The sequence below is a fragment of the Maniola hyperantus genome, chromosome 21 (assembly GCF_902806685.2).
Source record: "Maniola hyperantus chromosome 21, iAphHyp1.2, whole genome shotgun sequence".
Taxonomy (NCBI): domain Eukaryota; kingdom Metazoa; phylum Arthropoda; class Insecta; order Lepidoptera; family Nymphalidae; genus Maniola; species Maniola hyperantus.
In genome coordinates, this window is record NC_048556.1 from 8564542 (window position 1) to 8576801 (window position 12260).

Consider the following 12260-nt stretch of genomic DNA (forward strand, 5'->3'; position numbering starts at 1 on the left):
CCTAGTCGGCGAGTTCGCCATGGCGTCCCAGTGTGGGGCTCAAAATGGAAGTTCGTAAGTTTTGTTAAGCTTTAGACGGAAAATAAGTAGACAGAAAATATTCAACATGATTCAAATCAGGAATTTTTTTTTCTACGGGGTGATTTGGTTTAAAATTTAGACCCTGAATTAAACCCCACTTGCGCAATTCCAGATAGGTAAGTATATTCTGTAAAAAGTAGAGATAAACTCCTCATAGTTGCGAAAAATCCTCTTACTTTACTCTAAGTGATATTTATGACTATTGATACCGTAACCGTACAAGCTAAAGACTATCATTCAAAACAAAATAGTAATCCTCGCTTAATAATCTGTCATCGAGTCACAGAAATATACAGGGTGAATGTTTTATTAGTTTCAAACAGTTTGATATTAACTTTCTTTAGTGATCTCCGATCTGTTTCTTTTGTTTAAAAAAAGCAAGTACATTTTTGTAGCTGGCAGGAAAAGGTTGATGTATAATATTTTCTACCGGGTACTAAGGTTAGTGTTAAGGTTCGCTCGGGACTGAGGTTTTCGTGATGATGATGACTGATGAGATAAACTAAGTTCACTTTGTACTTTACCTCTGCTTTGATGCTTTATCTCAATAGAAATAACTATCTAAACATTGCACTTTTTCATAAAGAATTTTTTATTATTTCATTACAAGGTAGCCCTTGACTGCAAGTGATGACTGTTGTAGGTGATGATGCAGTCTAAAATGTAAGCGGGCTAACTTGGAAATGGTATGGCATTTTTATTAAACCCATGTTGATTTATGAATGCTATAAACGCTTGGCGGTACGGCTTTGTCGGTAGGGTGGGTCGGTTTAAATTAAAGCTTGTGCTTTACCAAAAAAGTGGTGTACGTTTTCGAAAAACAAAAGCAATGATCGTCAATGTTTTGTATCACCTTTTTACCTATTCCGTGATACTAGCCCAAATAAGTAGAACACCCGGTATATTAGTAAGTACTTATCGAGTAGGTACAGCATACGAAGAGATTGCAATGATGAACGCAAAGGAAAATCTCGACAAACGTGTTAATCATTATGTTCAGAACCACGTACAAAGCGTAAGGTTGACCCAGTTATTTGCAAAATCGCTTACATTTGTTATTTCGAGTGCCATCCATCCCTACGAGAGGTGGTGGTTACTATGGTGATAGCATAAAAGCCTTCGCCAAAGCGTTTCAGGTACAGTTTGCGCCAACTAGCTAGCGCTCCGTACGTAGACGGTGAGTTGGAAAATGTGTTACAAATTTTGAAAAAATAAAACTGTTGTACGCAGTTTAGTGAATTAAAAAAGCACAGATTAGAAAAGTGGTTTTAAACGTGAAAAAGTGATTCAAAAGTTTGGATTTCTACGAAAAGCCTCAGGAAACTGAATGATTCATTTTTAATTACACGAGTAGCTAAGTGGGCGCAACTTTTTTGGGCGTTTAGAGATTCCGCCCGCCCTACACGAACTCTCAAATTCTGTATTATATTTATTTACTGCACAGTTATTTATTATACAGAAAATATTTAATAATAGTTTAAAATGTAACTATTATTATTATTTTGTAACTGATTTAATTAATTACTGTCATTATTTAGGTAGCACATAATAATTGAACATATTTTAATACCTACTTACCTAATTTTTGTTAAACTATTTAGATAATGCTTCCTGAAATAAAATGAAATAAGTATATTTTGACTTGTTTAGCAATGGGTATAAGATAATGGTGTAGTCCCATGTTTACCTTAATTTAGGCGTACAAAGTATTCGTTATGAAAACTAGAGCTTTTTTTGGAAATCGATCTACACTATATCAAAATATCTAGGCTGTAATTAAACATACATTCATTAATGATTGAGATAATAAAAATAAGTGTTAAATAAGTTGTGATGTAGGTATAAAAACTTTTATTAGACAAACTAGCTGCCCTGGCGAACTTCGTTCCGCCTAACAGTCGATTCAAATTTTTTAAATTTTTCTCTCCGTAAGAACCATCCTCGTACTTCAAGGAATATTATTAAAAAAAGAATTAGCGAAATCGGTTCAGCTGTTCTCGAGATTTGCGATGACCAACACATTTAGTGATTCATTTTTATATTATAGATTAATATACAAACCTATCTTGGATAAAAAATATTTTGGTTTTGTTTAAATCAACTATCAACCAACCGTCTATTAACATACCTATTAAAATTAACACTCCTCTCACAATTACTGAGCGCACGTAGGTATGCGAATAATTAATAATGGGTAATGAAACCGTTTTTCACGCAATTTTCCCTTACCAATAATGGTATACAAATGAATTAAGACGACAAAAAACTGTTCATTATGCTTTGTCGCGGTACGAAACTCCGTAATACAATACTCTAATGCAACGTGATAAGTGTTGACTTTTAATTTTTAAGGTCGCATTTCATAAATTAGATCATGTGCGACCACCTCCCAGGTGCAGTGATAAGCGCTGTGGTTTTATAAGCGGTAAATCCCGGGTTTGATTCCTGGCAGCCTGAAAAACTATAATTAAATAATTGTCTTCGGCCGTGGCTAGTTACCACGCTACCCTGTAGTCTTATATGTGGGAGGTTCCGGGTTCAATTCCTGGCTTTAGCCATAGAGCCGTGGTTAATTACCACCCCACCGGAAAAGCCGCCAAACGATTTAGCGTTCCGGTACGATCTTCTCGATCAGTGACTTGAATTTATTTTCTCTTTTAAAATTAAAGTTTAGCTCTGTATCTCTTTAAAATTTCTAAGCTTTACCAATTAAAAAAAAGGCTTCTACCTACCTTAACAAATTAATAATTCGATCGTATAGGAGGATTCTGCGAGGCAGCAGAAAATGAAAACACTTAAAGCTGTCTAAAATGTCTATAAACCTACGAGAAAATATACTTTGCTAGCTGATGCCCGCGGATTTAGGTTTTTAAATCCCGTGGGAACTGTTTGTGGCCCATGTCACTCTCCAGGTCTTTAACTATACCCATGCAAAAAATCACGTCGATCCGTGGCTCCGTAGTGATTGAAGGACAGACCAACAAACCAACAAACCAACGAACCAACAAACCAATAAAGCAACAAACAACACACTTTCGCATTTATAATATCGGTAGTGATTACCACTTCTATGTTTCCATTTATAAAATTACCTAATCAATAGGTAAAATAGAACAATTTTGTTATGTAAAATGTAATATTTTTATTTTTCAGGTTTAGTTTAAGGCACATGCAAAGCACCAACACCATGCTACGTTTGTCAACGTTTTGTTGTAAGTATCAAATAAACATTTTATGTAACTACAAGCTTATGCTCGCGACTTCGTCCGCGTGGACTACATACATTTCAAACTCCTATTTCACCCACTTAGGGGTTGAATTTTCAAAAATCCTTTCTTAGTGGATCTGCATGCCAAATTTCAGCCCGATCCGTCCAGTGGTTTGAGCGTGCGTTGATAGATCAGTCAGTTACTTTTTCTTTCTATAAGTAGTAGGTATGTATATTTAGAATAGCGTTTTCCTGGGACTTTGTCTTCCGCGATAATTTTGTTGGGATCGAATAGCTTTACCTAACTTCGTTAATCGTTTGCCTACCGTCACAGCAATTTTTAGGGTTCCGTAGTAAACAAGGAACCCGTATAGTTTTGCCATGATCGTCCGTCCTCGACTTTTAGTGTTAGTAATCTGTAATTTGGCATGGGTATAAACATTAATCACGCCGACAAAGTAGTGAAATGAAATTGTGATAAATATTTTTAACTACTAGGCGGACCGGGTTGTTTGGCATGCAGGTAGTTATTATGACGTAGACATCCGCTAAGAAAGGAATTTTGGAAGATTCAGTCCCTAAGATGGTAAAATAGGGGGTTGAAATTTGTGTAATCCACACGGGTGAAATCGCGGGCATAAGCTAGTTTAAAATAAGAAGAAATATCTATAATATATAATAATATAATAGAATTGTTATCAAATAAGTCCGCGACAGGTCGAGATGGCAATCGGGGTATGAGGCGGCGCGGCTAGACACCCCGCACACTCGCACGTCACCCGTGCTCGCCCGCTCTGGGTGAGTTGTGCGGGGCGTTCCCACCCCGATTGCTATCTCAACCTGACGCGTACTTATACCTACCTAGTCTGTAATCGGTCATAAAGAACTTCTAAATGGGTAATCGCCTCATCTCAAAGTATTAATTGTAGCCAGTTGCTGCACATAAAGATGTAACCGTTAGTAACCCTGAACTGAATTTGAATTTGGCTAATTCATTTACTTCTTTTGATTTTTATCTTCTCAAATTTGGGAGAAAATAATGTTTGTTAGAGCTTTTGTTTGTAGCAATCTCTTGATCTTAGTTAAATAACTAGGTATTTTTTCGTTATAATTAGCAAGACTTTAAAGTTAGGTACTTACATAATTGAGTAAGGTTGTATTGAAAAATGAAGACCAAAGTCTTCGAACAGTGCGTGTTGCCAGTACACATGGATACGAGACACGGTCGCTAACTATGGGCCTCATAAGACAGCTCAGAGTCACTCAGCGGGCGATGGAGAGAGCTATGCTTGGAGTTTCTCTACGTGATCAAATCAGAAATGAGGAGATCCGTAGGAGAACTAGCGTAACCGACATAGCTCAACGGGTTGCGAAGCTGAAGTGGCAATGGGCAGGGCACATAGTTCGTAAAACCGATAAACGTTGGGGTCCCAAGGTGCTGGAATGGCGACCTCACACCGGCAGACGCAGTATTGGAAGACCCCCCACTAGGTGGACGAACGATATCAGACGAGTCGCAGGGAGCCGCTGGATCCAGGCGGATCAAACCCAACGACGCAAGAAGACGCAGTGTTGGAAGATCCCTACTAGGTGGACGGACGACATTAGACGAGTCGCAGGAAGCCGCTGGATTAAGGCGGCGCAAGACCGTGGCGTGTGGAAGTCCCTACAAAAGACCTATGTCCAACAGTGGACGTCTATCGGTTGATGATGATAATGAGATTTCAGCGCCTAGTTTACTTACAAGTCAAATACAAAGCATTTGGTGCTTAGTACACATGCAAGCAATGCTAAGAATGTGTACAGCATTAACTTCAAGTGTCGGCTTATTGTTCGTACTCGCAATAAACATTGAGTGGGCTACTTAGGCGCTTTGAGAAACAGCGGCATTCACGCGTTTTGAGAACATATGATGTACAGGATAGTCGGCATGAATGAATATAATTATTAGCTAATCACTTTGTAAATACTGGTGGCATAGGTAAGTTTGTGGGCATAACGCACTTGTATAGCAAAAGCGGTGAATAGCCTAATCACATCAGACACAGACATCGGTCTCGATGTGTCCACTATTTTGTATGTATCTCTATTTGGGGATCCTGGGTTTGATCTCGAGCACGCACGTCGATCTTTTTGGAGTTACCTATGTGCGCTTTTACTTACTTGTTTTAACGGTGAAGGAAAAATCGCGAGGAAATATGTATGCCTGAGAGTTCTCCATAATGTTCTCAAAGATATTGTGTGAAGTCTGCCAATCAGCACTTGGCCAGCGCAGTGGAGTATGGCCAAACCCCTTCTCATTCAGAGAGGAGACCCGTGCTCTGTAGTGGGCCGGCGAGGGGTTGATGATGATATGATTATGAGAATGTATGTTTCACAGGATAGTCAGCATCAATGAATACTTATTAGCTAACTTATGCCCGTGACTATTGATCGCGTGGTCTTTCCAAATTTCAAACTGTTTTACCCCTTTAGGGAATGAATTTTCAAAAATCCTTTCTTAGCGGATGTCTACGTCATAATAGCTATCTGCATGCCAAATTCCAGCCCGATCCGTCCAGTAGTTTGCGCTCTGCGTTGATAGATCAGTCAGTCAGTTAGCCAGTCAGTTTGCTTTTCCATTTATAGGTATAGATCACTTTACAAATAGCACTTGTGCGGCAAAAGCCGTAATAGCATAGTGGTGATTGTCGAACTCTTATTCGGGGTCCGGGGTTCGATCCCGAGCACGCACATAATTTTTACACACAAATATAGGTAGATACATTTTATTTGTATACCTGCCACTGCCACTACAAGAATGAAAATAACTATAAGTTATATCTAATGAAATAATGATACGTAACATAAATATTTACATAATAAATACTTATAAAATTATTATTTACATAATAATAATCGATAAGATATTAAAGTTCAATTTTGTTACAATGACCCTCTTTAAGGTATTTAATCTTCATTAATGCAACGTACTTACATATTAATAATAGTCTTGTAAAACTTCATCACTTTATCAAGGGCTAAGCTTATTAAATAAGTGTGCCTACCTATACATAGCAGTATACAGTTAGTACAAAAAAGATTAAGACGAATTGAGAACTTCTTTGAGAAAATCGAAATTTAATTGAGAAAATTTTGTGAAATGTCTGGGCAGCTTCCGCGGGAATTCAATCAATCAAATCGAAAAACGCTGTGCGAAGTGCGATGTAATTTAGCCTATCGGAAGTTGGCAATTATTAGGGCTATTTGCACCTTGGACACTGCTGCTCGGAAAAGACACCGGGTACTCTTCCCGTACCATTGGCGTAAATTCTTTAGCCATGATGTTCTTCTACGTCCTGGTGGTCTTCTGCCGGCTATTTTCCACTGAATAATGAGCTGAAGGAGGTCGTATTTGCTATTTCTCGTAATGTGGCCGAAGTACACCAACTTCCGAACTTTTATGGAAAGAAAGAAAGAAAGAAAAAACGTTTATTTTTTAATGCTGTACCACACATCACCAGTTAGAACTGGTTAGGTTATCCCGGCGGCGCCTCTAATATTTGAGTAGTAAAGTCAAAAGACCTCAAGTAGAAGAAGCGCCGGAATAAAGTATGTGATGAACACACACAACAACTTTATAATCTTCAGGATTTCAAGATCAACAGATTTTTTATACTTAATTTTGCAGTTTGAAAATCTAACATAGATACACAAAGTATCTTTTACATTCTGGGCGATTTCGGAAAGACTGTATACGATTACAATAATTTCCCCATTATGCGTAGTTGTGCAAGCGCCAAAGCGAGTCGCTCCCACGCGATGTCATCTGCGGTCCATTGTGCTAGGGGAGGAAATGAGATGAAATGCTAATAAATACCGACCCATTTGATTTCGCAATGACCACAGTTTTACGATGGCCCTAATTATATTTAAAAAGCTTTGTTGGGACCTTGACATCTTTACGCTAGGCACCTATTTTTCTTTACCCATAGCCTAATATTTGACATATTATCGTCGATTCAGGATCAAACCGAGAGTTCACTCTGCCTATACTCTATCCACAGAGAGAAGTTAGTATAGCACTCTCTGTTACGTAATCCCATACAAATGACAGAGACAAAAACTCAGTGGGCCCCTTTTGAGTGGTAAATCACAAACATGTTTTAAAAAAACATTCGAAGTTCAATTCGACTACATAGTTTCGTTTGTGATTGATTAGTGAATTAAAATGGTTAACGCCTACTGAGTTTTTGTCGCTTGTCATTTGTTTGTCTCAGAGAGTGTAGAAAAAAACTAAATTATGGCGTATCTAATAACTGAAATTGATATTCTCTATTCCAGTATTGCTGGCGGCAGCAGTGGCACAAAGCGGGTACGAGTATGACAAACCGGGGAAACCGTTCGGCCCTACAACGCCTTCATTTAGGCCTGGCTATCAACCCAGTCCAACAAGCAGCTACCCTACATCACCCACCTCACAGGATTATCCTGGCTCTGCACCAAATTCTACGCCTAGTTACCCATCAGGACCCTCAAGATATCCCTCGAATAATCAACCAGACTACCCTGGCCAAAAATACCCAGGTCAAACTCCAAGCGGACCCGCAGGCCCAGGATATCCTGGCCAAACTACTAGTGGACCAGCAGGCCCAGGTTATCCTGGCCAAAAATATCCAGGTCAAACTCCAAATGGCCCAGCAGGTCCAGGTTATCCCGGTCAAAAATATCCAGGTCAAACTCCAAGTGGACCAGCAGGTCCAGGTTATCCCGGCCAAAAATATCCAGGTCAAGCTTCAAGTGGACCAGCTGGACCAGGTTATCCTGGACAACAATACCCAGGCCAAACTCCAAGCGGACCCGCAGGCCCAGGTTATCCGGGCCAGAAATACCCAGGTCAAACGCCAAGCGGACCAGCAGGGCCAGGTTATCCTGGCCAGAAATACCCAGGTCAAACGCCAAGTGGACCAGCAGGCCCAGGTTATCCGGGCCAGAAATACCCAGGTCAAACTCCAAGCGGACCAGCAGGCCCAGGTTATCCTGGACAACAATACCCAGGTCAAACTTCAAGCGGACCAGCAGGCACAGGTTATCCGGGCCAGAAATACCCAGGTCAAACTCCAAGCGGCCCAGGTGGAAACTATCCAGGACAAGGAGCTAATTACCCAGGACAAGGAGCTAATTACCCAGGACAAGGAGAAAATTACCCCGGATCAAGTGGAAACTACCCAGGACAAACGCCAGGTCGTGCCGACTTTGGACCTGGAGCTCCCGGATTTAGACCTGGCCAACCTGGCTTTGGACCAGGAAATGCTGGCTTTGATGATGGTAGTTATGTAGGAGGTGACTATTCGGCAATCCCCGGTGAACCAGATATAGATTACCCAATACTTTCCTATGTTCCAGAAACATCTTTCAGATGTGATGCGCAACCTTACCCAGGCTATTACGCTGATATCGAAACTCGGTGCCAAGTTTTCCATGTATGCGCTAATAACAAAACATATGACTTCTTATGCCCTAATGGTACCATATTCTCTCAAGAATATTTCGTCTGTGTTTGGTGGAACCAGTTTGACTGCAACTCTGCATCTAACTTTTTTGAACTTAACGCAAATCTGTACGATTATTCCATCATTGGTTCGCAATTGCCTGGTGCAGGGTTCCCTGGTACAGGCCCACAAGGTCCAGCTGGCTACCCTGGCGCTGGCCTTCAAGCTCTTCCTGGTTTTCCTGGCGCTGGCTATCCTGGCACAGGTCCTCAAGGTCCAGCTGGCTACCCAGGCGCTGGTCCTCAAGGTCCACCTGGCTACCCAGGTGCTGGCCCTCAAGGTCCAGCTGGCTACCCAGGCTCTCGTCCTCAAGGTCCATCTGGCTACCCAGGTACTGGCCTTCAAGGTCCAGCTGGCTACCCTGGCGCTGGCTCTCAAGGCCCAGCTGGCTACCCTAGTGCAGGTCTTCAACGTCCCACTGGCTACCCTATTGCTCGTCCGCAAGGTCCAGCAAGTTATCCTGGTGCTGGTCCCCAAAGGCCAGCTGGCTATCCAGGCGCTATTCCTCAGGGCCCAACTGGCTACCCTGGTCCTCGTTCTCAAGGTCCAGCTGGCTACCCTAGCGCTCGTCCTCAAGGTCCAGCTGGCTACCCAAGCGCTGGTCCTCAAGGTCAACCTGGCTTCCCTGGCTCTGGTCCTCAAGGCCAAACTGGGTACCCTAGCGCCGGATCTCAACGTCCATCTAGCTACCCTGGTGCTAATCCTCAACAACCAGCTGGTTATCCCGGTTCCAGTTCCCAAGGTTTGAAACCTAACTATCCTGGTAGCTCAGGACCTCAAGGATCAGGTTCTTATCCTGGAAGACCAGAACAGCAGCAACCAACGGCATCATATCCTAGCAGCGCTGGTCAACAGACTCCATCTGGTTCCTACCCTGATAGACCTGAAACTTCTTCCGGAAACTACCCAGGATCCCAGAGTACAACAAGTTATCTTGGTTCTCAGTCAGAAACCGGCTACCCGTCAGGAAAACCTTCAGGCCCCGGCTTCCCATCAAGCACGACGCGCCCTCAAGGGGCAGGTGACAGCAGCTACCCCACAACCCCTAACAGAGAATACCTTCCACCTAATTGATGAAATATATTTCACTAATAGACTTTTAAGTTTAATGCTGCCAGAGTGCTTCTAAGTAAATATGCAATAAACGTTGACAAATGAAATTGTTGGTGCTAAATACGTATTATTTTTATTGGTTAAGTAGGTAGTTTATAATTTATATGATTTGATTTTATATATTTAAGTAGTGAATGTATAAAAAATTATATTTTTATTTATTTGACTAGGTATGCTAAAAAACGAAAATGTGACGATAAAAGTTTACCACGAAAGTTACCAAAATACATATGTGTTCGTAAAATTAAGAGCAGAAGTTATGTATTATGATTTTTTCATTTTGTTAAGTAACTTAATTTAGTTTAGGTACCTAAGTTTATAATAAAGCATTTGATTTTGTAAATAAAAATAAGTATTTGCTAAATAATAAAAATATTTCCAGCAATAACGATTATTTTATTTTCAATTTCTTACTGTTTTACAGCACGACTTGTTTTCTTGCCAACAGTATTTCTTGCCATCATTTCATCTACAGTAGTCAGTTCTGGACAGGAAATTGGTAATTTGTTGCCTTCGATCACAATTTTTATGAGACCTCCATTAATTTTGAAGTTAATTTGGTATTTTATCACATTCTGTAATTTTCTAACGCTCAAATACGATAAGTTATTGTAAGCTAAATTTAGATAAGACAGTGTCATATTTCCAATACTGTAAACGTATCCCTCAATATGCTTTATTGTTTCTGAATGAAAAGGATCTTCGAAAGGACCCAAAATCTCTGTTGTAAGCATTTCAGCTTTTGTTTTTATGTAGTCATCATCTGCATTTGAGCTCGTTGGCATGTCTTTCTCTTTTCTTACACTTGATTTGTTTTTAAGACTAGTCACAGATGTTTTTCTTCTTGGCGATTTCTTGCGAAGTTGACTCACGCCATTCAATGATTTATGACAGAGCTGACCTAAACATTTTGCATACATATCATTTCTACGTTTCAAATATTCCAAACGTCTCCGCCGCATGATTATGATTTCGTCAGAAGTCAGTGGGAATTCTATTAAAACGTCTAAAATTTGACCAACGCCGCAGTCAGTGATGTGGTTGTCAGCGAGATTTAAATACCGCAAATGTCTATTACTTCTCAAAGCGTTACTTATATGTTTGGCCCCTTCATCTGTAATGCGGTTTGAAGATAGATTTAAAAGTAATAAATTCTGAGCAGAAGCCGAGTTGCGCAACTTTGCAGCTATTGATTTGCACGCGTCGTCCTCTATATTACATCTGCATAGAGAGAGATACCTAAGCTTTGTGGTTTCTAGTAGCATTGTATAGTCGGCTCCTATCACTGGTGAATCATCAAGGCATACCTCAGTAATTGTAGAGGTTTCAAGTATTTTTCCCAACTTATATATTGTGTACATATTTATCTTGCATTTACTAATAGTTATCCGTACCAAATTTCGGTAGCACGGTAATAATAGATGGAATATTCTCAGCAACGATCGTGGTACATCCTTCATTTTCGTTATGAGAATTTCTCTGAGCGTATTGTAGTTGTCATACACCATAGTTACGGTAATAATAGGAAGGGGGTGAAAAGAAATAGATGCATTTTTTAAAGACGATTGATGATAACTCTTTCGTTTAGTTTTTATAGCAGATTCGTCAGATGCGGATAAGGTCTCTGACAATACTTTTATCCGTTTAGTTTTAAGTTTTGTATTTGCTTGTTTGAAATTCATGAGATAATCTGAAAAAAAGAGTAACAATCTGGATCATCTCTCACACGAGGCAACGAAAATAAAATCAGTATTCAACTCCAACGCAGCCAATCACCTATACTTATTTCAATAGAGCTAAGGCACGCACGCACAGGGTGCAACTCATAAGTACATAGTTAATACTAGCGGAAAAAACCGTGAAGTCGCAGTTTCCACTACAGTGCCACCAACCACAGAGTACATTATATAGGTATACTGGCACCAACTATTGTTCCAGTGTCAGTGTCGCTAGTGGAGAATTTGGTATTAAAATAATAGTTCCAATTTTGCCCACCTGAACAAATAAGTTGGTGCCTGGTGGCACTATAATTGGATTTTTGTCGTACTACCGATTTCAATTCCAGAGAAAATAATAATACCTACTACTTATTATTATATTATTTGGATTATGATATTATAATTGATATAATTTGGAGTGTAACAAATCGAGTAAAACGAACCTGGTTTAACTTCCTTACGCACACTTACTGTGTAAGGACAGTCGAACTTCTCGCAGGCCATGATTAAAATTTTGTCGAAGCTATGTAATTCGCCATCTCCTTTTTTTTCTTTCCGAAACGTTTTCTCCACCCCCGATGACCTAATCGACCCTAAGGACATAATGGA

At 40.2% G+C, this 12260-nt stretch overlaps 2 protein-coding genes across 5 annotated transcripts; one reads left to right on the top strand and one right to left on the bottom strand.

Moving 5' to 3' along the window:
• The first annotated feature begins 1228 nt into the window (after positions 1-1228).
• Positions 1229-10313, top strand: LOC117992354 (spidroin-2-like). 4 transcript variants are annotated; one of them, XM_069505815.1, is made up of 5 exons: positions 1229-1258; positions 3235-3293; positions 7613-8953; positions 9167-9232; positions 9266-10313. In XM_069505815.1, exons 2-5 carry the CDS (start codon positions 3251-3253, stop codon positions 9892-9894), a joined length of 2079 nt encoding a protein of 692 aa, XP_069361916.1. In that variant the 5' UTR covers positions 1229-1258; positions 3235-3250; the 3' UTR covers positions 9895-10313. The 4 variants fall into 4 exon arrangements, with proteins under 4 accessions (XP_069361916.1, XP_069361914.1, XP_069361915.1 ...); XM_069505813.1 differs by having other exon boundaries at positions 7613-9232; XM_069505814.1 differs by having other exon boundaries at positions 9167-10313.
• A 7-nt stretch (positions 10314-10320) lies between these two features.
• On the bottom strand, positions 10321-12260 carry LOC117992353 (leucine-rich repeat-containing protein 71-like). The gene is made up of 2 exons (XM_034980031.2): positions 12095-12260; positions 10321-11623 (listed from the first exon to the last, which is right to left on the bottom strand). Exons 1-2 carry the CDS (start codon positions 12252-12254, stop codon positions 10344-10346), a joined length of 1440 nt encoding a protein of 479 aa, XP_034835922.1. The 5' UTR covers positions 12255-12260; the 3' UTR covers positions 10321-10343.

What these genes read in the sequence shown, in the direction of transcription:
- LOC117992354 (XM_034980032.2), top strand. Translation starts at nt 3,251, where the DNA reads ATGCAAAGCACCAACACCATGCTACGTTTGTCAACGTTTTGTT. An exon ending in ACGTTTGTCAACGTTTTGTT is followed by an intron (nt 3,294 to 7,612) that starts GTAAGTATCAAA and finishes TCTCTATTCCAG; the next exon opens with TATTGCTGGCGGCAGCAGTG.
- LOC117992353 (XM_034980031.2), bottom strand. Translation starts at nt 12,254, where the DNA reads ATGTCCTTAGGGTCGATTAGGTCATCGGGGGTGGAGAAAACGTTTCGG. An exon ending in GCGTAAGGAAGTTAAACCAG is followed by an intron (nt 11,624 to 12,094) that starts GTTCGTTTTACT and finishes TCTTTTTTTCAG; the next exon opens with ATTATCTCATGAATTTCAAA.